Source organism: Coregonus lavaretus, assembly GCF_964263955.1.
Source record: "Coregonus lavaretus genome assembly, chromosome: 3".
NCBI lineage: Eukaryota > Metazoa > Chordata > Actinopteri > Salmoniformes > Salmonidae > Coregonus > Coregonus lavaretus.
Window position 1 is genome coordinate 3,707,435 of NC_139990.1, and position 27,881 is coordinate 3,735,315.

General features: G+C 42.9%; 1 protein-coding gene across 4 annotated transcripts in view; it reads left to right on the forward strand.

The window, feature by feature from the left end:
* LOC311115970 (heat shock factor protein 1-like) overlaps positions 1 to 27,298 on the forward strand; it is a 29,410-nt gene extending 2,112 nt beyond the window's left edge. Inside the window, exons 2-14 of one of the 4 annotated variants that reach the window (XM_084157361.1) lie at positions 2,611 to 2,719; positions 6,891 to 7,027; positions 7,772 to 7,896; positions 12,367 to 12,442; positions 14,807 to 14,868; positions 14,968 to 15,076; positions 15,560 to 15,693; positions 15,929 to 16,153; positions 17,238 to 17,312; positions 18,013 to 18,118; positions 18,509 to 18,562; positions 19,866 to 19,926; positions 25,265 to 27,298. In XM_084157361.1, coding sequence (XP_084013487.1) covers positions 2,611 to 2,719; positions 6,891 to 7,027; positions 7,772 to 7,896; positions 12,367 to 12,442; positions 14,807 to 14,868; positions 14,968 to 15,076; positions 15,560 to 15,693; positions 15,929 to 16,153; positions 17,238 to 17,312; positions 18,013 to 18,118; positions 18,509 to 18,562; positions 19,866 to 19,926; positions 25,265 to 25,476 — 1,485 coding nt within the window. In that variant the 3' untranslated portion in view covers positions 25,477 to 27,298. The remainder of the gene's footprint in view (positions 1 to 2,610; positions 2,720 to 6,890; positions 7,028 to 7,771; positions 7,897 to 12,366; positions 12,443 to 14,806; positions 14,869 to 14,967; positions 15,077 to 15,559; positions 15,694 to 15,928; positions 16,154 to 17,237; positions 17,313 to 18,012; positions 18,119 to 18,508; positions 18,563 to 19,865; positions 19,927 to 25,264) is intronic. The other 3 variants (XM_084157362.1, XM_084157363.1, XM_084157364.1) reach the window with 3 other exon arrangements.
* The last annotated feature ends 583 nt before the right edge of the window (positions 27,299 to 27,881 follow it).

Genomic DNA, 27,881 nt, shown 5'->3' on the forward strand with positions numbered 1-27,881 from the left:
GAGTGTGCGGAGGAGCGGGGTGACATGAGCGAACTTGAAGGTCGAACACCAGACGGGCTGCAGCGTTCTGGATAAGTTGTAGGAGTTTAATGGCACAGGCAGGGAGCCCAGCCAACAGCGAGTTGCAGTAATCCAGACGGGAGATGACAAGTGCCTGGATTAGGACCTGTGCCTAAATGACTAAAATGTAAAATGTAGGGGAGGTACACAGAAGATAGACCTGTTTGGTAATAGACTGCTGCAGAAGATAAGTTCATTAGAGTTACCAGCCTCAGAAATTGCAGCCTAACTAAATGCTTCACAGAGTTCAAGTAACAGACACATCTCAATATCAACTGTTTAGAGGGGACTGTGTGAATCAGGCCTTCATGGTTGAATTGCTGCAAAGAAACCACTACTAAAGGACACCAATAATAAGAAGAGACCTGCTTGGGCTAAGAAACAAGCGTAATGGACATTAGACTGGTGGAAATGTGTCCTTTGGTCTGGAGTACAAATTGGAGATTTTTGGTTCCAACCACTGTGTCTTAGTGAGACGCGGTGTGGGTGAACGGATGATCTCCGCATGTGTATTTCCCACCGTAAAGCATGGAGGAGGTGGTGTGATTTTGTGGGGGTGCTTTGCTGGTGACACTGTCTGTGATTTATTTAGAATTCAAGGTACACTTAACCAGCATGGCTACCACAGCATTCTGCAGCGATACGCCATCCCATCTGGTTTGGGCTTAGTGGGACTATCATTTGTTTTTCAACAGGACAATGGCCCAAAACACCTCCAGGCGGTGTAAGGGCTATTTTACCAAGAAGGAGAGTGATGGAGTGCTTCATCAGATATCCTGGCCTCCACAATCCCCCGACCTCAACCCAGTTGAGATGGTGTGGGATGAGTCAGACGGCAGAGTGAAGGAAAAGCAGCCAACAAGTGCTCAGCATATGTGGGAACTCCTTCAAAACTGTTGGAAAAGCATTCCAGGTGAAGCTGGTTGAGAGAATGCCAAGAGTGTGCAAAGTTGTCATCAAGGCAAAGGGTGGCTATATGAAGAATCTCAAATCTCAAATATATTTTGATTTGTTTAACACTTTTTTGGTTACTACATGATTCCGTATGTGTTATTTCATAGTTTATGTCTTCACTATTATTCTACAATGTAGAATATAGTAAAAATAAAGAAAAACCCTTGAATGAGTAGGTGTGTCCAAACCTTTGACTGGTACTGTATATTATAAATTATGTTTTAATTTCACATACACAAATCAAATTGTATTTATCACATGCTTCATAAACCACAGGTGTAGACTAACAGTGAAATATTTACTAACGGCCCTTCCCAACAAAGCAGAGAGAGAACAGAGAAATAATAACAGAAGGAATAAATACACACTGAGTAACGATAACCTGATACCAGTACCGAGTCCATGGGTACGAGGTCATTGAGGTAGCAATTTACATAGGTAGGGATAAAGTGACTTGGCAACAGCATAGACAGTAAACCAGCGTATGTGATGAGTCAAAAGAGGGTGTGTCATACACCGGTGCAGTGAAAAGTGTTGTTTACAGGGTCAGCCATAGTATTACGGCGCCCCTGGAGCAAATTAGAATGAAGTGCCTTGCTCAAGGGCACATCTACAGATTTTCACCTTGTCGGCTCTGGTACTCGAATCAACAACCTTTCGGTTACTGGCCCAATGCTCCAACCGCTAGGCTACCTGCCAATATTATCTTATATTATTCTTATTTTATTAAACAACTAATTATGTTGCTGTTTGTTAAGGAATTATGTGGACTCTGCATTTTGTACTTAAATTAACCCTGAGGGTGAAAGCATAGATTGTCCTAATTATGTTATCTCTTAACTACTGGGTAGGAGAAAATCCTGCATGTGTTGACGCTCTGTCTATCCAAGGGTCTCCTCTTGGTCCAAGCAGCTGACTTCTGTCTCTGCGTCCATTTCCCCGAAAGTGAATTAATGGCAAAATAACAGACTAACATTCAGGCAAAACACTTCTATTGCGCTTTAGCACTGGACCATTTCCACTCTTTCAGCCTTCATTGCACATGGATTGCATCACAATGGGGAAGTTGTAGGAGGTTTTGTGTGTGAACTGCCCCAGAATATTGAGATGATGTACAAGCAAATGTACTAATTAGGACATTTCTGTTGCTGAATTTATTTGATAAAGTTATTAGGGTGCACTGCCATTAGAGGTCTGAGTCCTTGTTGTCTCTTTAGCCTACCCACTCAATGTGTTCTTGCGTTATGATCCAACCTATTGCCATAGACGTCACACCCTTCTCTACCCTCCATAGTCAGAGTGTAGGTAGAGCCTTTATGAGACCCAAAGTTGTGAATTAGTTTAGCTTTGTCGTAAACCAGCCAATGCACCTTAACCTGATACTTACTTTAGTAAATTTTTATTTCACCTATATTTTGCCAGGGAGTAATGTTGAGACCAAGGTCTCTTTTACAAATGAGCCCTGGCTATAATTATAGGCCTAGCCAAGGTAAACTGGGATTGTGCACTATTTATTTAAAGGGATACAGTAGATATTCATTGCCAAAATCCTGAAGTATTCCTTTAACTTTTACTGTTCTTTTTCTTCCTTTACAGAATGGCAACAGCTTCCATGTGTTCGATCAGGGCCAATTCTCCAAGGAGGTGCTTCCCAAGTATTTCAAACACAATAACATGACCAGCTTTGTACGTCAGCTCAATATGTGTGAGTTGTCATTCATGTATTTAACATGTTAGGCGTGTCAATGCCATGGAATAAAAACGCACAGTTAATCATGTGTGCAACGTTATGTGCAATATGGTTTAGATGAGACGCTCCGGTATAGTTTGAATTGCTATCCTTGTTTTCTTTGTCTATATACAGTTGAAGTCGGAAGTTTACATACGCTTAGGTTGGAGTCATTAAACTCGTTTTTCAACCACTCCACACATTTCTTGTTAACATACTATAGTTTTGGCAAGTCGGTTAGGACATCTACTTTGTGCATGACACAAGTAATTTTTCCAACAATTGTTTACAGACAGATTATTTCACTTATAATTCACTGTATCACAATTCCAGTGGGTCAGAAGTTTACATACACTAAGTTGACTGTGCCTTTAAACAGCTTGGAAAATTCCAGAAAATGATGTCATGGCTTTAGAAGCTTCTGATAGGCTAATTGACATCATTTGAGTCAATTGGAAGTGTACCTGTGGATGTATATCAAGGCCTACCTTCAAACTCAGTGCCTCTTTACTTGACATCATGGGAAAATCAAAAGAAATCAGCCAAGACCTCAGAAGCAAAATTGTAGACCTCCACAAGTCTGGTTCATCCTTGGAAGCAATTTCCAAACGCCTGTTCATCTGTACAAACAATAGTACGCAAGTATAAACACCATGGCACCACGCAGCCGTCATACCGCTCAGGAAGGAGACGCATTCTGTCTCCTAGAGATGAACGTACTTTGGTGCGAAAAGTGCAAATCAATCCCAGAACAACAGCAAAGGACCTTGTGAAGATGCTGGAGGAAACAGGTACAAAAGTATCTATATCCACAGTAAAACGAGTCCTATATCAACATAACCTGAAAGGCTGCTCAGCATGGAAAAAGCCACTGCTCCAAAACCGCCATAAAAAAGCCAGACTACGGTTTCCAACTGCACATGGGGACAAAGATCTTACTTTTTGGAGAAATGTCCTCTGGTCTGATGAAACAAAATTAGAACTGTTTGGCCATAATGACCATTGTTATGTTTGGAGGAAAAAGGGGGAGCTTGCAAGCCGAAGAACACCATCCCAACCGTGAAGCACGGGGGTGGCAGCATCATGCTGTGGGGGTGCTTTGCTGCAGGAGGGACTGGTGCACTTCACAAAATAGATGGCATCATGAGGAAGGAAAATGATGAGGATATATTGAAGCAACATCTCAAGACATCAGTCAGGAAGTTAAAGCTTGGTCGCAAATGGGTCTTCCAAATGGACAATGACCCCAAGCATACTTCCAAAGTTGTGGCAAAATGGCTTAAGGGCAACAAAGTCAAGGTATTGGGAGTGGCAATCACAAAGCCCTGACCGCAATCCTATAGAACATTTGTGGATAGAACTGAAAAAGCGTGTGCGAGCAAGGAGGCCTACAATCCTGACTCAGTTACACCAGCTCTGTCAGGAGGAATGGGCCAAAATTCACCCAACTTATTGTGGGAAGCTTGTGGAAGGCTACCCGAAACATTTGACCCAAGTTAAACAATTTAAAGGCAATGCTATCAAATACTAATTGAGTATATGTAAACTTCTGACCCACTGGGAATGTGATAAAATAAATAAAAGTTGAAATAAATAATTCTCTCTACTATTATTCTGACATTTCACATTCTTAAAATAAAGTGGTGATCCTAACTGGCCTAAGACAGGGAATTTCTACTAGGATTAAATGTCAGGAATTGTGGAAGACTGAGTTTAAATGTATTTGGCTAAGGTGTATGTAAACTTCCGACTTCAACTTTACTATGATATTTACTGTATGACACATGAAGTAGGAATATGGCTTTGGCCACATCACATACAAGGCTAAAGTAAGGATAGTTTAAACAGAAAAGTAGCAAATCTGATGTTGAGGAGAGAGATCATACTACACATTTTACCTGCCTAAATGACTACCGACCCGTAGCACTCACGTCTGTAGCCATGAAGTGCTTTGAAAGGCTGGTCATGGCTCACATCAACACCATTATCCCAGAAACCCTACACCCACTCCAATTTGCATACCGCCCCAACAGATCCACAGATGATGCAATCTCTATTGATAATAATAATAATAATAAATAATAATATGCCATTTAGCAGACGCTTTTATCCAAAGCGACTTACAGTCATGCATGCATACATTTTTGTGTATGGGTGGTCCCGGGGATTGAACCCACTACCTTGGCGTTACAAGCGCCGTGCTCTACCAGCTGAGCTACAGAGGACCACATTGCGCTCCACAATGCCCTTTCACACCTGGAAAAAAGGAACACCTATGTGAGAATGCTATTCATTGACTACAGCTCAGTGTTCAACACCATAGTGCCCTCAAAGCTCATCACTAAGCTAAGGACCCTGGGACTAAACACCTCCCTCTGCAACTGGATCCTGGACTTCCTGACGGGCCGCCCCCAGGTGGTAAGTGTAGGTAACAACACATCCGCCACGCTGATCCTCAACATGGGGGCCCTTCAGGGGTGCGTGCTCAGTACCCTCCTGTATTCCCTGTTCACTCGACTGCATGGCCAGGCACGACTCGAACACAATCATTAAGTTTGCTGATGACACAATAGTGGTAGGCCTGATCACCGACAACGACGAGACAGCCTATAGGGAGGAGGTCGGAGACCTGGCCGTGTGGTGCCATGACAACAACCTCTCCCTCAATGTGATCAAGACAAAGGAGATGATTGTGGACTACAGGAAAAAGAAGAGGACCGAGCACGCCCCCATTCTCATCGACAGGGTTGTAGTGGAGCAGGTTGAGAGCTTCAAGTTCCTTGGTGTCCACATCACCAACAAACTAACATGGTCCAAGCACACCAAGACAGTTGTGAAGAGGGCACGACAAAACCTATTCCCCCTAAGGAGACTGAAAAGATTTGGCATGGGTCCTCAGATCCTCAAAAAGTTAAACAGCTGCACCATCGAGAGCATCCTGACTGGTTGCATCACTGCCTGGTATGGCAACTGCTCGGCCTCCGACCGCAAGGCACTACAGAGGGTAGTGCGTATGGCCCAGTACATCACTGGGGCCAAGCTTCCTGCCATCCAGGACCTCTATACCAGGCAGTGTCAGAGGAAGGCCCTAAAAATTGTCAAAGACTCCAGCCACCCTATTCAAGCGGTACCGGAGCGCCAAGTCTAGGTTCAAGAGGCTTCTAAACAGCTTCTACCCCCAAGCCATAAGACTCCTGAACATCTAATCACATGGTTACGCAGACTATTCCCCCCCCTTACGCTGCTGCTACTCTCTGTTTATTATCTATGCATAGTCACTTTAATAACTCTACCTACATGTACATATTACCTCAATTACCTCGACTAACCGGTGCCCCCGCACATTGAGTCGGTACCGGTACCCCCTGTATATAGCCTCGCTATTGTACTTTTTACTGCTGCTCTTTAATTAGTTACTTTTAATTTGTATTATTTTATATTGTGTATATATATATATTTTTTGTATTCTTTCTTAAAACTGCATTGTTGGTTAACAAATATAATTAGATTAGATTTCTACACAGTTTTGATTTAGTTTTAGTAATTTTAAAGTATATTGAGTTTGTTTTTACTCAAACCTCCCACGGGCCGGATTAGACCCCCTCTCAGGTGTGATCCAGCCCGCGGGGCTGTATGTTTGACACCACTGCTTTAATTAGACTCAATGGAGGACCTTTTTTTTTATTGAGGCTATTTCAGGTAGATGTGAACATGTATTTCTCATACTGTGAAAGCCTTGTGCTTTTTTGTTGGTGTCTTTAAGCAATAAGGCCAGAGGGGGTGTGGTTTATGGCTAATATACCACGGCTAAGGGCTGTTCTTACACACGACGCAACGCAATATACCACAAACCCCGAGGTTACCAAATTTTTTTTCATACCCGTGGTATACGGTCTGATATACCACAGCTTTCAGCCAATCAGCATTCAGGGCTTGAGCCACCCAGTTTATAATTGGTTATATAATCCACTTACATGTTATTTATTTAGACTGAAAAGACTTGGAGGAGGAAGATATAATTGCATACAGTGACCTAGAAACCAGGCAAATTTCAGAAACAATAAATACAGGCTATGTAATTGCCACGTATCTAGAAATGGAATGGTAGTGCCATATAGCCAAAACTGGTTGTTTTTTCTATCTGCAGACGGCTTCCGCAAAGTAGTCCACATTGAGCAGGGCGGCCTGGTGAAGCCTGAGAAGGACGACATGGAATTCCAGCATCCGTACTTTATCCGCGGACAGGAGCATCTGCTTGAAAATATAAAACGGAAAGTTACCAATGTAAGTGCAAAACGATGAGATGTGATCATCATGATATGTGTCTTGATTCACCTATCAAACCTTTCTTCGTACTGGGCTTTACATAGCTCTGACAGTATTAGTTAAAGTATTACAAATATATTACGTTTATAGTCAGAACTATGTAGCTAACTCTCTGTACAAAGCACGCATGGAAAACCTCAGTAAAACTCCCCATAGAGAAGACACACATTGGGATCCTCCTCAGACAGACAGCATCTTAGACAGACAGCATCTTAGACAGACAGCATCTTAGACAGACATCATTGTAGACAGACAGCATCTTAGACAGACAGCATGTCACAGACAGCATGTGCTCCCAGTGCTTGGCCTGCTCTTCTGCTCTCCTCCCGGAACAGATTGAGCTGATCTAGGGGCCTCTGCGGAGCCTGACAGCTGGGGAGGGGTGGATTAGAGAAGGCAGGCCAGGGAGCTCGTAATCTGATGTCGCCTGACACAGCCACTTTCTACTCTGCTCAGTCTGTTGATTTACAGCCGTTTCCATCTGCACCTTAATATATTATCTGCCTCGGGCCAACTGACCAGTTCAGGCAAAAAACTGATCACCGAATCATACACTCTTTTCATTGTGTTTCCAGTGTCTATCCCTCAGGTTTGAAGTCGGGGCCAAGGCCTACACCGAAGGCTTGTTTTTATCTCTTTCCCGCCTCACTTTAATAGTTTTCTTTGCTTTAACCATTTCATCATGTTCTCCCTCCCTGTCAGGTGTCCAATGTTAAACATGAAGACCTCAAGATGAGCTCAGACGACGTCTCGAAAATCCTGACCGACGTGCAGCACATAAAGAGCAAGCAGGAGACTATAGACTCCAAAATCATCACCATGAAGCAGTAAGTGAAACGTTAAGAGAGGCATATTCTGATTCTGATTCAATCTCATGCATATTGGATGGTTGACTCGGCTTAACTAATAGATTGAAGGGAACAAAATCAACAGAATGTCTGACAAACCATTGTGCGAAGTACAAACCCCCAAGTACCACAACTCCACATGGATGCAAGATTTAAAAACATTTTCAGAATTGACTGCCCCATTGAACGAGCCAAAAACGTTCTTCCCCAGCTTAGCATCTCAGTTCCACACAATAAGATATTCTCTCTCTCTCTCTCCTGCCTCTTGCTGCTGTGCTGCTAAATTAGCAAGTACGCATACTGAGTCCCCCTGTAGTGTTCCTGTAGCTTAACATACTGCATTAAGGCGGTGGAAGCCAGTTTATTTAAAGCTGATTATTAGGCTGCTTGAGGCAGAATTCCGAAAGGCCTGTCATAGGCTGAAATACTGTATATACACTACATGACAAAAAGTATGTGGACACCTGCTCGTCTAACATCTCATTCCAAAATCATGGGCATTAATGTAGAGTTGGTCCCGCCTTTGCTGCTATAACAGCCTCCACTCTTCTGGGAAGGCTTTCCACTAGATGTTGGAACATTGCTGCAGGGACTTGCCATTTAGCCACGAGCATTAGTGAGGTCGGGCACTGATGTTGGCCGATTAGGCCTGGCTCGCAGTCGGCGTTCCAATTCATCCCAAAGATGTTCGACGGGGTTGAGGTCAGGGCTCTGTGCAGGCCAGTCAAGTTTTTCCACACCAATCTTGACAAACCATTTCTGTATGAACCTCGCTTTGAGCATGAGACATTGTGATGCTGAAACAGGAAAGGGCCTTCCCCAAACTGTTGCCACAAAGTTGGAAGCACAGAATCATCTAGAATGTCATTGTATGCTGTAGCATTAAGATTTCCCTTCACTGGAACTAAGGGGCCTAGCCCGAACTATTAAAAACAGCCCCAGACCATTATTCCTCCTCCCACTAAACTTTACAGTTGGCGCTATGTATTCGGGCAGGTAGCGTTCTCCTGGCATCCACCAAACCCAGATTAGTCCGTCGGACTGCCAGAGGGTGAAGCGTGATTCATCACTCCAGAGAACGCGTTTCCACAGCTCCAGAGTCCAATGGCTGCGAGCTTTACACCACTCCAGCCGACACTTGGCATTGCGCTTGTGTGCGGCTGCTCCACCATGGAAACCCATTTCATGAAGCTCCCGATGAACAGTTATTGTGCTGACGTTGCTTACAGAGGCAGTTTGGAACTCTGTAGTTAGTGTTGCAACCGAGGACAGATGATTTTTACACGCTACGCGCTTCAGCACTCGGTGGTCCCGTTCTGTGCGCTTGTGTGGCCTACCACTTTGCGGCTGAGCCGTTGTTGCTCCTAGATGTTTCCACTTCACAATAACAGCACTTACAGTTGACCAGGGCAGAAATGTGAAGAACTGACTTGTTGGAAAGGTGGCATCCTATGACAGTGCCACGTTGAAAGTCACTGAGCTCTTCAGTAAGACCATTCTACTGCCAGTGTTTGTCTATGGAGATCGCATGGCTGTGTGCTCGATTTTCAGCTGAAATAGCCGAATCCACTCATTTTAAATGGGTGTCCACATACTTTTATGTGTATATATATAGTGTGTGGGAGATAGTCAGGTCCCAGCATATGTCCGTGTGCTGTTTGAATCCACAGAGCTGTCATAAATTATAGCTTTCACACTTTTTTTTCACCAGCTTTAAACTCTGATTTAAGGGAGTACATCTATTGATATATATCCTTATGGTGGTAGAACTGCAGCCGTGGAGAGTTGGACCTGGTCTGTTTCCATGTTTTGATCCAGTGTGTGGTTTGAATTTAGGACTAGGGCCAGGGTTAGTTTTGTGTGTGCTTTTTCTGGATGCCTTGATCAGACTTGATCAGATCCATGTTTGTTGCAGTAATGATGTGGAGACAATTCATTGATTTATGTCAGTAACTCAGCCTGGTTAGTTACTGGTTATAAAGTCTTCATCAGATGTGGTTTCAAAGTTGAGAGTTCCCATTTTGTAGCAGTTATGATGTGGGATAACCCATTGGGTTGTGTCAGTGTGCCCCACTCTGGGACCATATAATGGTGTTTCATCTTTCAGGACACTTGGTCACCATTCTAAAAGCGAGAGGCTCTTCTCATGCAGCTGGGAGGATGTGGCTGCGCTGTTCACCAGCTGCCTGTAGCCCATCGGGGTGCATGTCAGGACCCACATCATTAATACAATCCTTCCTACACACACACACGGGCTTGGATTCTCCAGCTGGACCTCACCCTTGGACTCTTCATTACCACTGAGGGCTTTCTCTCCTGTCCCAAACATATGTTCACAAACCAGACTTTTTCTGCATGGTTCCATGATGCAATACGCACGGCAGATTTCATTATGACCTCATTCATCGTGTCCCATCGGCACGGCATGACAGTCTCTCTCCATGTTTCTCACAATGTCCTCTTAGAATAGGAGATGGGATTATTTATCTTGTTTTATCCAATCATCTGTTTTAATCCAACTTGCCTATTTGATTCATATCTTTAGATTAAGATATGTCACTCAAGAATGATGGCTGTCCATCATCCGAGGTGGGTGGCTCGCACGCTTTCTTAGAAAAAAACGGATTGTTCTCTATTACCACATTCCTCCTCCCCTCTGACCCTAGAACAAATCTGACACTCCAAAAAGTAAATGGATGGTTCCAATGATCTGATCCCGTTCACATGTCAAATAATCCCTCAGTATTGGTCAGAGTGGTGTTTCGGGTTGGGGTCTATGGTGGTTGGGGGGGGGGGGGGGGCAATGATGACCCCAATCCACTTGGAGGAATCCACACCTGACCCTGTAAATCCCTTTTCATCTGCCCCACAGGGAGGTCAGCACAGATGGTGGGCTTTTCCAGCGCAGCCTGCTTTTACAGGGCAGAGTGGGTTTACAAGGCAACAGAGACCACTGATACAGGACCTCTCTTTACTGGAAGTATGGGGGCCCTGTAGCACTCAGATGGCACCCCCAGTAGACAGGTCCTTCAACCCTCGTTCGGTCTCGGTTTTAATATCACATCTGTGTGCTGGAGGTTCTTAAGGTTAACACGCGTTACTCCTTAACAATGCCAGGATGTAAAGCCTAAGCTATGATTATCAGCAAATGTATTTTTCATTTCATTTTGTCCTCGAAGCTAAGCCTAATGTTGATTTTAATTTTTATGGTCTAGAATAGTTGAATTTGAGAGTAGCATTAATCAAGACGTAAACCTAAAATGCTAAACAAACTCAGAAATATCTAAAATGTATATTCTGTTTATTGTGGCAGCATCGTTTCACCAGGTCAAATTCCTAGTACATGTCAATGTACTTTGCACATAAAGATGGTTCTGATTCTTAAGTATTTTGTGATGGAACCGGAAGACTCAATCTGACATATTTCACCAATGTGTTGTCTAGCCTGTTCTTAGAACTGTTTGCTCTGTTTTGCCAACTCCAGTGGGACAGAGACCATAGGAGATTGCAGGACAGCACAGATAGATCTGGGACCGGGCTAGGTGTTGTCTGAGTCCAGGGCATGTAATTTAATGTGAGCCATGTGTATGGATGAATCAGGCCTATGAGCACACCTACAAAGCAGCTTAACCAGAGTCTGAGGAGCCAGGCTTTAAGAGCCAGGTGGAGGGGCAGGGCTTTATAGACTGCACTAAAAAAGCTGAATAAACACAGCACACTAAGATCTTTCAATAGCCATTAACTTAGCTAAATAAACGGCCTGAAGTATTCCTCAAATCTTTACCAGTACAGTAGAAAATCTGCTGTGCCTCGATAGGCATTCCATAGTATGGGTTGGGGGGGTGTCTTAAAGGTGAGAGCCTGAGCCCTTGCCCTCTGCCCTCTGCCCTTCCTCCAGCTTGGCTACATTCAGGTCCATTAGGGATGACGTGCTGTTCTGAGATTCTTTTCTTTTCTTTATTTCAATTATGCTTTGCAACGGGTTATTGGGCTATTCAACTTTTGATGTAGGAAACAACATCACAATGTCAAGGACTGATGTCATTGTAGCAAGCATCCATGACATTACACAAAGAGGATGTCATGGGTTTGGGAATGGAAGGGAAATGTGCGTGGTCCTCTGTAGCTCAGCTGGTAGAGCACGGCGCTTGTAACGCCAGGGTAGTGGGTTCGATCCCCGGGACCACCCATACACAAAAATGTATGCACACATGACTGTAAGTCGCTTTGGATAAAAGCGTCTGCTAAATGGCATATTATTATTATTATTATTATTATTATTATTATTATTATTATTATTATTATTATTATATTATTATATATTATTATTATATTATTATTATATTATTAAAATGAAATGTAATAAAGTATTCCATTAAAAATTCAATAGATTTTTTTTTCTGTGTGGATGTATTGATCTGTAAACGAGTATCCCCTTTCTCTGTCCAGTGAGAATGCAACTCTGTGGAGAGAGGTGGCCAGCCTCCGACAGAAACACGCCCAGCAACAGAAAGTCGTCAACAAGGTAAAAGACAGGCACGGTACCTGCCGCTGCTCTGACCACCCAGAATAAGTAGGCTCTTCTATGCTATGGTAACATAGTAGTTCATGTGATAACTCTTTGAATGACGTTCACAATGGAAATAAGTCGTAGACTATTTGTTGTTGTCATCGTCAATGATTTTGAATACGTGTGCTATCATTACGTTGGTGTGTGGCTGTATATGTATCATTTTAAATTGTCTGATATACTGAACAAAAATATAAAACGCAACATGCAACAATTTCAAAGATTTTACTGAGTTTACAGTTCATAAATGGAAACCAGTCAATTGAAATAAATTCATTTGACCCTAATCTATGGATTTCACATGACTGGGCAGGGGTGTACCCACTGAGGAGCCAGGCCCAGCCAATCAGAATTTGTTTTTCCCTACAAAAGGGATTTATTACAGACAGAAATATTGCTCAGCACCCCCCCCTCAGACGATCCCGCAGGTGAAGAAGCTGGATGTGGAGGTCCTGGGTTGGTGTGGTGCAACATGGTCTGCAGTTGTGAGGCTGGTTGGAAGTACTGCCAAATTCTGTTAAATGACGGAGGCAGCTTATGGTAGAGAAATGAACAGTAAATTCTCTGGCAACAGCTCTGGTGGACATTCCTGCAGTCAGCATGCCAATTGCACGCTCCCTCAAAACTTGAGACATCTGTGGCATTGTGTTGTGTGACAAAACTGCACATTGTAAAGTGGCCTTTTATTGTCCCCAGCACAAGGTGCACCTGTGTAATGATCATGCTGTTTAATCAGCTTCTTGATATGCCACACCTGTCAGGTGGATGGATTATCTTGGCAAAGGAGAAATGCTCACTAACAGGGATGGAAATAAATGTGTGAATAAAATAGGAGAGAAATAAGCATTTTTTGCGTATGAAAAATTTCTGAGATGTTTTATTTCAGCTCATGAAACATGGGACAAACACTTTACATGTTGCATTTATATTTTTGTTCAGTGTAAATCAACACATTTCCTTCTAACTTTTGTTATCTGTTACCCTGTCGTCCAGGGTAGGGGAGGGAAACCGAACATTATCAACACAGACCGTACCAACCATTTACCGAGGCCATTTTATTGATATAGAAATTGACGATAAGTAGCCTGTACTAGAGAAATGTGAAGTTTGAAATGTCTGATAATATGGGCTATGCTAACGGTACAATTGATAGTTACAACATGTACTCCTGAGTGGCAAAGTGGTCTAAGGCACTGCATCGCAGTGCTAACTGTGCCACTAGAGATCCTGGTTTGAATCCAGGCCCTGTCGCAGCCGGCCGCGACCGGGAGACTCATGGGCGGCGCACAATTGGCCCAGTGTCGTCCAGGGTAGGGGAGGGAATGGCTGGCAGGGATGTAGCTCAGTTGATAGAGCATGATGTTTGCAATGCCAGGGTTGTGGGTTCGATTCCCACGGGGGGCCAGTATAAAAAAATAAAATATGTAAGTCGCTCTGGATAAGAGCGTCTGCTAAATGACTAAAATGTAAATGTAATTATTTTTTGTAATATTTGTTTTATTATTTTACTTTTTACCTCTTTTACTCCCCAATTCCGTGGTATCCAATTGGTAGTTACAGTTTTGTCCCATCGCTGCAACTCCCGTACGGACACGGGAGAGGCGAAGGTCGAGAACCATGCGTCCTCCGAAACACGACCCTGCCAAGCCGCACTTCTTCTTGACACACTGCTCGCTTAACCCGGAAGCCAGCCACACCAATGTGTCGGAGGAAACACCGTACAACTGGTGACCGTGTCAGCGTGCATGCGCCCGGCCCGCCACAGGAGTCGCTAGAGCGCGATGGGACAAGGACATCCCGGCCGGCCAAACCCTCCCCTAACCCGGACGACACTGGGCCAATTGTGCATCACCTCATGGGTCTCCCGGTCGCGGCCGGCTGCGACACAGCCCGGGATCGAACCCGGATCTGTAGTGACGCCTCAAGCACTGCAGTGCATTAGACCACTGCGCCACTCGGGAGGCCTGATTTCCTGCTAACTAGAGCTGGGACCATAAACCGAACATTATCAACACAGACCGTACCAACCATTTACCGAGGCCATTTTATTGATATCGAAATTGACGATAAGTAGCCTGTACTAGAGAAATGTGAAGTTTGAAATGTCTGATAATATGGGCTATGCTAACGGTACAATTGATAGTTACAACATTCAGTAGTAGTGGCAGTAGCAACAGCAGCATCAGTGTAATATATAAAAGTAGGCTAACCAGTGCACATTAATGTTGTAAACCTAACATTCTATTTATCGTTATTGTGAAATGTTTTTTTGTCCATATCGCCCTGCCCTACTGTTTACTGTGCCTATGTCTCCCACAGCTCATCCAGTTCCTGTTGACCCTGGTGCAGTCCAACAGAGTCCTGGGGCTGAAGAGAAAGATGCGAGTAATTTAGAATAGCTAACTCGCATTCACTCAAATAGTGGTCCCCTTTTTAAAGGGCGTTTGTCTGACTCTCGTCTCCTCTCTATGGTGCTACAGTCCCCTGATGCTGAACGACAGCAGCTCCGCCCACTCCATGCCCAAGTTCAGCAGGCAGTACTCTCTGGAACACCTTCAGGCTTCGCTGCAGGCCTCTTCCGCAATCTCTGTGAGTTCACCTTCTCCGGGAACCTAGCCTAGCTTGGCACCTCCCGGTGGTAGAAATGGAACAACAGGCCTGCACTCTTGACATACTGTAGTTATAGCAGATAGAAAGCGCTCTTTGTGTATTGTGAGTTGGGGGGGATCACAGGCTGATTGAATTCACAGTTATGTATTTAGGCCAAATGATGCTATTGCTTACAGCTGTACTTTACAATTGACAGATTTGTAAGGCATGTTTTGATTTAGGCTAGTGAGGTAAGTTACCCAAAAGTGTGACGGCTAACTCATATCTCAGACATGAGAATTTAGCTACTGTAAGTAACTTTTTAAGGCTCTTAACTAGCCAGAGGTAATGCATTCAAAGAGGTGTGGTCGCTGGAGCGCCACTAAGAAAGGTGTAATGTTATTAAGCCTGTGTTACGTAACTGATCTTGTTAGGATGTCAGGGCAGCTTTAGTATACTTGTGAATGTGTGTCCTCCTCCCAGCCCTCGGGCGCACCATTCACCAGTACAGGTCTCTTCACGGCGGAGTCTTCACTTAACGGCCCCATCATCTCAGATGTCACTGACCTGGCTCAGGCCAGCCCTGTGGAGGTCACCAATGAGTGGATAGAGGAAAGGTTAGTGAGCTTGCCTCATTTCAACAACCAACTGTTCTTTTTTATATATTTTTTTCAAAAATCTACTTTTATTTTCTGACCACATGACCTGACCAGGAAAACATCAAGAAACTAGGGCCTATAGTTTTATCCTGATCAAATCAGGTGGTCAGAATTCAGGAACGACTCCTGACCCTATACCAACTATGCACGAATAAACAAAATGTCCATAACCCATTTCTCTTCCTGTCTTCAGCACGAGCCCATTGGTCCACATAAAGGAGGAGCCATTCAGTCACGTGTTGGAGGAGGTGTGTCCGGCCGAGGCTGTGATCGGGGGGGCAGGGGTACAGGTAGACACGCCCCTGTCCCCCATCACCTTCATCAACTCCATCCTGCAGGAGAGCAACGAGCCTAACGCCTCCCCCGCCCCCACGACCCCTACGGAGCAGAAGTGTCTCAGCCTCGCCTGTCTAGACAAGTGAGTGATCCCCAGATGACGTCACCGTGACCAGGTCCCACTGACAGTCTGTCCCTCAGCCCCTCCCACGTAGCACCTTGCAACAGAGATGACCACAATAAGCTTAGTCCTCCGCCTCTACCCTAAAAAGTTATATTTTTTTGTTCACTTAAGACACCTTGTAAATCTAATTTGCTGCAACACACTGCGGTGTCCATCAATTACGATCCACTTGCATCACACTAGCCTTTCATTGCCTTTATAATCAGTCGGCCCATGCCAGTCGACGTCTGCAGCCAGCCTAATGCCCTATGCTTCTCCCCGCGCGCCACCATCTCTGTGTGTATCACGTCACATTGCATCAGGAGGATGTGCTAGCGACGCTAAGCAGCTCCTCCACTGATAAACAGATTAGGCAGCTGTTAGCGCTTTATGCTAGTTTAATAAGCACCATCATTCACCAAGCTCTACATAAACAAACTCACTGGCTAGTCCCGAGTATTGCTAAGTATACACTTCAGAGACTTAGCTAATTCTTTCAAACCAAACATGGACTCCTGCATTTTAGACATAGTTCTGTTGATTTGTTGCATTTCATCTTGGCGTTTGAGTTTTAGGATCCTGCCTGTTGCTTCTAACGGTACGTAATAAAGCTGCTCAATGTTTAATCAAACTAATGCATCTTAATCTGCTCATCTATCTTCATGTAGATGTATGGGTTGATGATACATTAGAGAGATTAGTTTTCAGCTCATACCCAAGCAACCTCTAATAATTTTTTACCTATTTTTTGGGGGTGGGTGGGGGGGGGGGTGTTGTCTCAGTCAATGACAGTTTCTGTGTCACTGTTGAGATGAGAAAGTGTTTGTTGTTTTATCGAAATCTTACTCTGATACAATAAAAAATTGTTAGAAAATGTAGACAGGATTCCTTTTTTAAGCCAATCAACGTCTCTCTTCCTGTGATCCCAATGCTTACTATTCTCCTTTTCAGCCAATGGGAAGCAGAGTAGCCCATGTGATCCCCATCCCTGGGCTGTAGTCAACCTATGGTGTAGTAGTAGTGCTCTGCCCTCTCTCCAGCTGTTCTTCTTTTATCTTTTCAGTTCTACACAGACGTCAGAGGTGTCTCGCCTCTTCCCCAGACCCTCCTCGTCTCTACACCTCAGACCTATCCCAGGGTTAGCATTTCAGTTGGCCCACAAACCCTGTTGTGTTGTCCTCCCCCAGAACGCTTGATTGACGCTGCTGTACCTGTCATTGCCGCCGGCACCAAGCCCAGAACTAACGTTCAAGCCCGTGTGGTCTGTAATAAAATAAATTAACAAAGTGATTTGTGTATCTATTGAGCAAATATGTTGTATAATGGTATCATTTCTAATCATTTACCATATCCCTGGATATAACAACATTTTCTCTGGGTCTACAAACGGATGGTGCTTCTCAGTATTTGGCACCAACTGAGAGCGTCATTATTGATTATCGATAAGGTTTTCAACACCAGTGTTTTGAACACGCATGGGCTTGAAAAAACAGCTGATTCAGCACGGTTTGTCCAAATGTTAATCTAACTGCATACTGCTCAACCCCATAGGCTATCCTCCATTTAGGTCAAAGGGCAATCATTCTGTGAGTGGGTTTTAATGTGGCAGGCCCAGTGAACAGTACGCTATAGGCAGACTATTCCACTTTCTGGGCATCAGGCTCACAGCCCACTCAGCGCTGTTCCAATGGCGTCTGCGGCTCAAGTGAAACAAGTTGTTGGTTGATTTTACTACCGTTAGTTTTAAACAGCTAATTTGCTTTAATGTGTGTGTTTAGTCAGGGAGATCTTCAAAGATGAATATGAACCATGTTTTGTTTCTTTGCGCTTTGGTGTAGGAGTGAGCTGAGTGACCATTTGGACAGCATCGACAACGGCCTGGAAAACCTCCAGACTATCCTGAACGCGCAGTCCATCAATTTCGAGTCCTCACCCGTCTTTGAAGTAAGTTGTGCCTTTTTCTTAGCCTGATCCCAGTTCTGTTTGTGGGACCAGATCAACATCGGGCTACTTTTTTTCTGTCCCGACAACAGTATGCCGAGGCATTTCCTGTGTGGGACACTGACCGGTCAGATTTGAGTTTGCAGTGAGGTCTGTCTCTCTGCTGCTGGGAATTGATAGGTGATGGTGTGTTTTGAAGGGACTGTGGCTTTGCGAAGGATGATGGTTGGTGGTCAACCTGGTGTGAGTGGTGACAATGACTAGATTCAACTGAAGTTATGATTCATGTGGATATTGTCTAATTCCTCCTGTGTGTGTCTCTTGTTTTTGTTAATCTGGCTCAGCTGAAACCCCAGGGGATAATAACGTTTTCTACCACTACTTGTCTTTCAGTTCTTCAGTTCTTCCCTGCCTGGCTCTGAATTCGACCTGGAGAGCCTTGACAGTGTAAGTTAGACAGAATCAAAATCACCTTTATTTGCCAAATACATGTGCATGTACAGGAATTTGACTCAGTGAAATGGTGCTGCTACAAACAGAATATACAGACAGAAAATAAACAGAATATACAGACAGAAAATAAACAGAATATACAGACAGAAAATAAACAGAATATACAGACAGAAAATAAACAGAATATACAGACAGAAAATAAACAGAATATACAGACGAGAGATATAGACATAGAATTTACACAATCCACATTATGTACACAATGAACACCAAGCTAAAATCTACAGACTACACTATAAGCTACATTATGGAGTTGCGCAAACAGATGTATACACTGAGTGTACAAAACATTATGAACACCTGCTCTTTCCATGACATAGACTGACCAGGTGAAAGCTATGGTCCGTTATTGATGTCACGTGTTAAATCCATTTCAATCAGTGTAGATGAAGGGGAGGAGACAAGTTAAAGAAGGATTTGTAAGCCTTGAGACAATTGAGACATGGATTGTGTATGTGTGCCATTCAGAGGGTGAATGGGCAAGACAAAATATTTAAGTGCCTTTGAACAGGGTATGGTAGTAGGTGCCAGGCGCACCGGTCTGTGTCAAGAATTGCAAAGCTGCTGGGTTTTTCACGCTTAACAGTTTCCTGTGTGTATCAAGAATGGTCCACCACCCAAAAGACATCCAGCTAACTTGACACAACTGTGGGAAGCATTGGCGTCAACATGGGCCAGCATCCCTGTGGAATGCTTTAGACACCTTGTAGAGTCCATACCCCGACGAATTAAGGCTGTTCTGAGTGCAAAATGAGGGGTGTTCTTAATGTTTTGTACACTCAGTGTAAATAAAGCACTTTACAAGTTTATGTGCAATAAGGTAAATATATAAGGTTCAGTCCATGCCAAGGGCTGGAGTGGGATAGCTTGGTGTTCATTGTGTACGTACAATCTGGATGGTGTACATTTTGAGTGCAAAGAGCAATGTGCAGTTCTATGAAAGTGCGGGGTGCATAGTCTGTAGATGAATGGTAAACCATGCATACTGTAGTCCATGGATGAGAAGATCACTGTGGACCGGTTGGTGAGGGCCACGGTACGGGCGAAGACGCTGGTCAGGTGGCGTGAGGTTTTGGTTGTGATTGACCTGAACCGTTTGCCAGAGGGGAGTCTTTGGAAGGGGTATGGATATAGACCCACTGCCGTAGCAGGGCAAGGGGAATGTCTTACACATCCTTTTATTTTGTTCATGAAATAAGTGAAAGTGTCTCACACTGTGGCCCCGCTGTTTTTCTAGATCCAGGACTTGCTTTCATCAGATCCACCTAAAGGGGCTGAGAGGAGTGATGACTACACCGGTAAGAACTCCTAATATACTCTATATCATGCTGACTATGCATTTTTGCATTTCACTTTTATCTATTGTTTAATGGGAGTGACCGTGTGCTACTGCTACTACAATACTGCTACTACAATACTACTACTACTACTACTACTACTACTACAATACTACTACTACAATACTGCTACTACTACAATACTGCTACTACTACAACAATACTGCTAATACTACAATACTGCTACTACAATACTGCTACTACTACAATACTACTACTACAATACTACTGCTACTACTACAATACTACTGCTACTACTACTACAATACTGCTACTACTACTACAATACTGCTGCTACTACTACTACTACTACTAAAATACTGCTGCTACTACTACAATACTGATACTACTACTACTACTACAATACTGATACTACAACAATACTACTACTACTACAATACTGCTGCTACTACTACTACTACTACTACTACTACTACTACTAAAATACTGCTGCTACTACTACAATACTGATACTACTACTACTACTACAATACTGATACTACAACAATACTACTACTACAATACTGCTGCTACTACTACAATACTGCTTCTACTGCTACAATACTGCTGCTACTGCTGCTACTGCTGCTACTACATAATTGCTACTACTGCTACTACTACTATTGCTGCTGATGCTGCTACTGCTACTAAGGCTGCTGCTGATACTACTACTGCTACTACTTCTAATACTACTACTAATACTGCTGCTACTACTACTACTGCCGCTGCTACTACTTCTAATACTACTTCTAATACTACTACTAATACTACTACTACTACTGCCGCACTCTACTGCCGCTGCTACTACTACCACCATGGAGTCAAATTCAACACCATTTGGGGTATTATATGGTCCCACCCCCATTTAGTCAAAGCTACTCTGGTTTCACACTTGTTTTTAATTAACTCCCATGTCATTTTAGACTTTTCTGTGTTGTTTTGAACAATCAACTCAATCGGAGTACATTTTCACTTTAGTAGGTTACTACCTTTTAACACTGTAGGGAGTAAAGCCTAATTTGCATATTTCCCACTGTGCTATTCGAATAAATGAATGAATGATAAGGTTACCACCAATTACCGTGACATCTTATTCCTTATGGAATCCAGCCAGAAGGACATCCAACAATCTTAACTTTACATCAACCACAACCGGCTGTCAAAGTGATTGCCAGACTGGAAGGTGTAATTTTAAAGGACTACCTCGAACATGTATACTAACGGCTGCAATAAATCCAACCACTTACAGATTGGGTTAGTTTAGAAAAATGTATGTTATCTTTGGATACCATAAGATCAATAATGATCAATGTACAAAAACAAAGCTATTGAAACAAACAAAAAAAAAAAAAAAAAAAAAAATCAACCTGCAACAGAACATGCTGGGAAATAGCATTTCCTGGTTGCGAAAAATTCTAAACTGTTCGCCTAATTTAAGTTTGACAGAACAAGCAGTGCAGAGAATCATTGTACCATTTAAACCGCTGTGAAATATATATTTTCGATAACGAAAAATATTGTATTATCAGCTGTTTGAAGCTGTGAAAAAACGAAACTTAAGAATGGGAAGCAGGCAAGTAGAGCACATGGAATGGAGCTACCGCTTCTCCAACCTGCTTTCAATGAGAATGTATTCGGAAAGTATTCAGACCCCTTGACTGTTTCAACATTTTGTTACGTTACAGCCTTATTCTAAAATGGATTGAATTGTTTTTTCCCCCTCATCAATCTACACACAATACCCCATAATGACAGAGCAAAAACTTTCTTTTTTACATTTATGCAAAAATAAAATCAAGAAATAAACTGAAATCTCATATTTAAGTAAGTATTCAGACCCTTTACTCAGTACTTTGAAGCACCTTTGGCAGTAATTACAGCCTTGGGTCTTCTTGGGTATGACGCTACAAGCTTGGCACACCTGTATTCGGGGAGTTTCTCCCATTCTTCTCTGCAGATCTTCTCAAGCTCTGTCAGGTTGGATGGGGAGCGTTGCTGCACAGCTATTTTCAGGTCTCTCCAGAGATGTTCGATCGGGTTCAAGTCCGGGCTCTGGCTAGGCCACTCAAGGACATTCAGAGACTTGTCCCGAATCCACTCCTGCGTTGTCTTGGCTGTGTGCTTAGGGTCGTTGTCCTGTTGGAAGGTGAACCTTTGCTCCAGTCTGAGGTCCTGAGCGCTCTGGAGCAGGTTTTCATCAAGGAGCTCTCTGTACTTTGCTCCGTTCATCTTTGCCTCGATCCTGACTAGTCTCCCAGTCCCTGTCGCTGAAAAACATCCCCACAGCATGATGCTGCCACCACCATGCTTCACAGTAGGGATGGTGCCAGGTACCTCCAGACGTGACGCTTGGCATTCAGGCCAAAGAGTTCAATCTTGGTTTCATCAGACCAGATCATCTTTTTTCTCATGGTCTGAGTCCTTTAGGTGCCTTTTGCCAAACTCCAAGTGGGCTGTCATGTGCCTTTTACTGAGGAGTGGCTTCCGTCTGGCCACTCTACCATAAAGGCCTGATTGGTGGAGTGCTGCAGAGATGGTTGTCCTTCTGGAAGGTTCTCCCATCTCCACAGAGAAACTCTGGAGCTCTGTCAGAGTGACCATCGGGTTCTTGGTCACCTCCCTGACCAAGGCCCTTCTCCCCCGATTGCTCAGTTTGGCCGGGCGGCCAGCTGTAGGAAGAGTCTTGGTGGTTCCAAACTTCTTCCATTTAAGAATGATGGAGGCCACTGTGTTCTTGGGGCCCTTCAATGCTGCAGAAATGTTTTGGTACCCTTCCCCAGATCTGTGCCTCGACACAATCCTGTCTGGGAGCTGTACGGACAGTTCCTTCGACATCATGGCTTGGTTTTTGCTCTGACATACACTGTCAACTGTGGGACCTTTTTATATAGACAGGTGTGCCTTTCCAAATAATTTCCAATCAATTGAATTTACCACAGGTGGACTCCAATTAAGTTGTAGAAACATCTGAAGGATGATCAATGGAAACAGCATGCACCTGAGCTCAGTTTCGCGTCTCATAGCGAAGGGTCTGAATACTTATGTAAATAAGGTATTTGTTTTTTATTTTTAATAAATTAGCAAAAATGGCTAAAAACCTGTTTTCGCTTTGTCATTATGGGGTATTGTGTGTAGATTGATGAGGCAAAACATAATTTAATCAATTTTAGAATAAGGCTGTAACGTAACAAAATGCGGAAAACTTCAAGGGGTCTGAATACTTTCCGAATGCACTGTATAACTCACATTTCTATGTGAATTTGGTCAGGTCACCCGAAAAGCACCATACTACTCACACTACATACAGTGATGGAAAAAAGTATTTGATCCCCTGCTGATTTTGTACGTTTGCCCACTGACAAAGACATGATCAGTCTATAATTTTAATTGTAGGTTTATTTGAACAGTGAGAGACAGAATAACAACAAAAAAATCCAGAAAAACGCATGTCAAAAATGTTAAATTGATTTGCATTTTAATGAGGGAAATAAGTATTTGACCCCTCTGCAAAACATGATTTAGTACTTGGTGGCAAAACCCTTGTTGGCAATCAGAGGTCAGACGTTTCTTGTAGTTGGCCACCAGGTTTGCACACATCTCAGGAGGGATTTTGTCCCACCCCTCTTTGTAGATCTTCTCCAAGTCATTAAGGTTTTGAGGCTGACGTTTGGCAACTCGAACCTTCAGCTCCCTCCACAGATTTATGGGATTAAGGTCTGTAGACTGGCTAGGCCACTCCAGGACCTTAATGTGCTTCTTCTTGAGCCACTCCTTTGTTGCCTTGGCCGTGTGTTTTGGGTCATTGTCATGCTGGAATACCCATACACGACCCATTTTCAATGCCCTGGCTGAGGGAAGGAGGTTCTCACCCAAGATTTGACGGTACATGGCCCCGTCCATCGTCCCTTTGATGCGGTGAAGTTGTCCTGTCCCCTTAGCAGAAAAACACCCCCAAAGCATAATGTTTCCATCTCCATGTTTGACGGTGGGGATGGTGTTCTTGGGGTCATAGGCAGCATTCCTCCTCCTCCAAACACAGCGAGTTTAGTTGATGCCAAAGAGGTCGATTTTGGTCTGACCACAACACTTTCACCCAGTTCTCCTCTGAATCATTCAGATGTTCATTGGCAAACTTCAGACAGGCCTGTATATGTGCTTTCTTGAGCAGGGGGACCTTGCGGGCGCTGCAGGATTTCAGTCCTTCACGGCGTAGTGTGTTACCAATTGTTTTCTTGGTGACTATGGTCCCAGCTGCCTTGAGATCATTGACAAGATCCTCCCGTGTAGTTCTGGGCTGATTCCTCACTGTTCTCATGATCATTGCAACACGAGGTGAGATCTTGCATGGAGCCCCAGGCCGAGGGAGATTTACGGTTTCTTCCATTTGCGAATAATCGCACCCACTCGCACCAAGCTGCTTGGCGATGGTCTTGTAGCCCATTCCAGCCTTGAGTAGGTCTACAATCTTGTCCCTGACATCCTTGGAGAGCTCTTTGGTCTTGGCCATGGTGGAGAGTTTGGAATCTGATTGATTGATTGCTTCTGTGGACAGGTGTCTTTTATACAGGTAACAAGCTGAGATTAGGAGCACTCCCTTTAAGAGTGTGCTCCTAATCTCAGCTCGTTACCTGTATAAAAGATACCTGGGAGCCAGAAATCTTTCTGATTGAGAGGGGGTCAAATACTTATTTCCCTCATTAAAATGCAAATCAATTTATAACATTTTTGACATGCGTTTTTCTGGATTTTGTTGTTGTTATTCTGTCTGTCACTGTTAGAAATAAACCTACTATTAAAATTATAGACTGATCATTTCTTTTTCAGTGGGCAAACGTACAAAATCAGCAGGGGATCAAATATTTTTTTCCCCTCACTGTACAAGGTTGAATCAACTGAAAATATCTGACTTTAAAAAAACGTTAACACTGTGAATTTAACACTTCTTGCCGTGTTCTCCAAAGTGTAAAGGGGCTGTGGATACTCACTCCATAGATGTCTCTCTCTGTCTCTGGTTACTCTTAATGAAGTTAAACGTACTCGATCTCAATGACCTCCAGTTATCAACACTAACTACAGGAAGTGTATCACTCTGAGGGGTTTAGATAACTACAGTAGTCAATAAAACTTTTTTTTTTTTTTTCTACACTTTGCTTCCAACTTTCCTTGATTTTTATAATGCAATGCTCAGCCATTATATGTAAATTATGCTTCTTTCCCTATGCAAGAAAGGATCATAATCTCATGTGTTTTCATATTTCAGAGATCATAATCTCATGTGGCTTTCATATATTGATTAAAGCAGGGAAGCAGCTGGTCCAGTACACCTCCCAGCCAATGCTACTGACTGACCCATTGACCAGTGAGAACGGCGGGGCGGACCTCCCCACTCTGCTGGAGTTGGAGGGGGACTCGTATTTCACCCAGGACCAGGACCCTGAAGAGGACCCTACCATCTCGCTCCTCACCCCCGACTACCACACAGCAGCACCAGACGAGCCCAAACTATCCTAAAGCAATTTTTTTATAAAGGGATGAACTACAGGGTTTTATTTTTTATTTTGTTATGTTCATGTGCAGATGATGAAAAATCTACCTGGTTGAAATTGAATGATGATATTTGTACTATTCTCTGAGCTATTGACCTTCATTCATTTCAAGGCTTAAACTTCCTAGTGAAAGAATTTTGCTTTAGATGAATCAAACCAAAAGTTCGACTTAAGTTACTGGCATGGTTTGTTCAGCTCTTGGAAATTACTTCCTGGGTTGAATTATCAGTGATCTTATTGGCGGACATAAATAAAACTTCCTAAAAGCTCAATCATAATCATTACTAGGTCAAGTTTTAAGCATTGTTCACCAAGCTCCTTTAACTATTAAAAGTGGAAGTATGCAGAATAATTGTTGTGATACCAAGGAGATAGATCCAGTACATTACTGTTTCTGGGGGACAAAAACTCTGTTTTAATCTGTTTTTCTCTTATTAATTTTTTTTTGGGGGGGATTTTCTTTTACCTATTGATATAAAGATAGTACCTTCATCATAATGAAGTGTTTAAATCTTTGTACTGCACCAATATCTTGTTTAATTCACGTTAGATGTGGAATGTGTTTTCTTTGACATGTTTTCATTGCATAGTTCATAATGGAATGCTGTTGGTATTTCAGCACCTTATAGTTATTGAAGTTTTAAACCTAGAATCCTTCAGTTGCTAATCTAAGCATTCTTGAAGAAATTACTTAGAAATGCCTCATGAGCTTAGTTCAACTGTCGTTCCCCATCAGAACCCAAAATATTGTGATACTCCACTGAACAAAAATATAAACGCAACAATTTCAAAGATTTTACTGAGTTACAGTTCATATAAGGCCAATCAGCCAATTGAAATAAATTAGGCCCTAGTCTATGGATTTCACATGACATGACTGGGCTGGGGTGAAGCCATGGGTGGGCCTGGGAAGGATTAGGCCCACCCACTGGCAAGCCAGGCCCAGCCAATCCAAAAAGGGAGTATTTTCTTCTTGAGGACTAGATGACCAACTGTCAATAACATATTACACGTCAGGCAGTGCAGTGTTTCCCAACAGCACACATTTTTGTTGTAGCCCTGGAGAAGCACACCTGATTCAACCTAATCAATCAATCCCTAAATTAGTTTCTCTAGAGCAAAAATGTGTGCTGTTGGGGGGACTGGAGTTGGGAAACATTGTTCTAGCGGATAACCCATCTGCTTTTGTTCACAGCAAGTATTAATGTCTTGAAATCAAATCCACCGATTTAAGACTGGCCCTTTGTGCAACAGTCTGCTTTTAAGATGCTTTCTGTATATGTCGAGATTGACATAATATCCCTGGGTTAATTATTCTTTGCGAGCCAGCACATCCCATTATGTGAATTGCTTTTTGGAAAGGAGATTATTTTAATTTAAAGCAGGATGACATGTATATCCTCCCTCAATGTCTACTCAGTCATATGCTCCTCATTTTTCATCTGAATGCCTGTTTCCCTCGAGCGTTCTTATTTTATAGTCAAATCCTTTTCAAGGAAAACAAATGTATCATTGACTCTTAGTTGTGTGAGGAACTTTGAAATGTTACGCATACTGCCACCCAGAGGTTGTTTTGAGTTTGTTCCAAATGTTGTTTTATTAACGGCCATTTATTGAGACCGACAATGTGGAAATATTGGAATGTATTGACGTGCGGAATTCTACGTTTAGCACTTTAACCAATTTTACCGTAGCACAATGTCACAGCCTGAGAAACCCAAATTACGCATGAGAACAATATTTTGTGTATGGTATGTTTCAAATAAACATGGATGTTTTGAAATAAATGAATTGTACGTTATGCATAATACATCTGCTGCATTTAAGGTGATATTTTAGTTGCAAATGATGGCTAAGGAATCAGTTGAACAGGTAATTGGAGAACATACAAACATTGCTCCCCCTTCAGAACATGAAAAATATGGCGACAAAGGAGTTTAAAAGTAACATCTATTTTGAACGTTAATGTAGAGATTACTTTCAAATTATGTACAATTAGCAATGTACCATCTCTGACAGTGGAGATGAATACTTCTCACATTTTCTATACTCTGAAACACAGTACTTAAGGAAATTCCAAAATAACAAAGCTTCATAAAGATTCAGTATATTTTGAGCTTTTGTACAACAATTTTCACGGGGATTAAACACTTTTTTATGATCCGTATTCATTTGAATCAGAGGGTTTCCTTTAGTATCCTCTTGTGTTTTTCTCGTACAGTGGGGAGAACAAGTATTTGATACACTGACGATTTTGCAGGTTTTCCTACTTACAAAGCATGTAGAGGTCTGTAATTTTTTATCATAGGTACACTTCAACTGTGAGAGACGGAATCTAAAACAATGTATTGCGAGATCTTGGCCAACAAC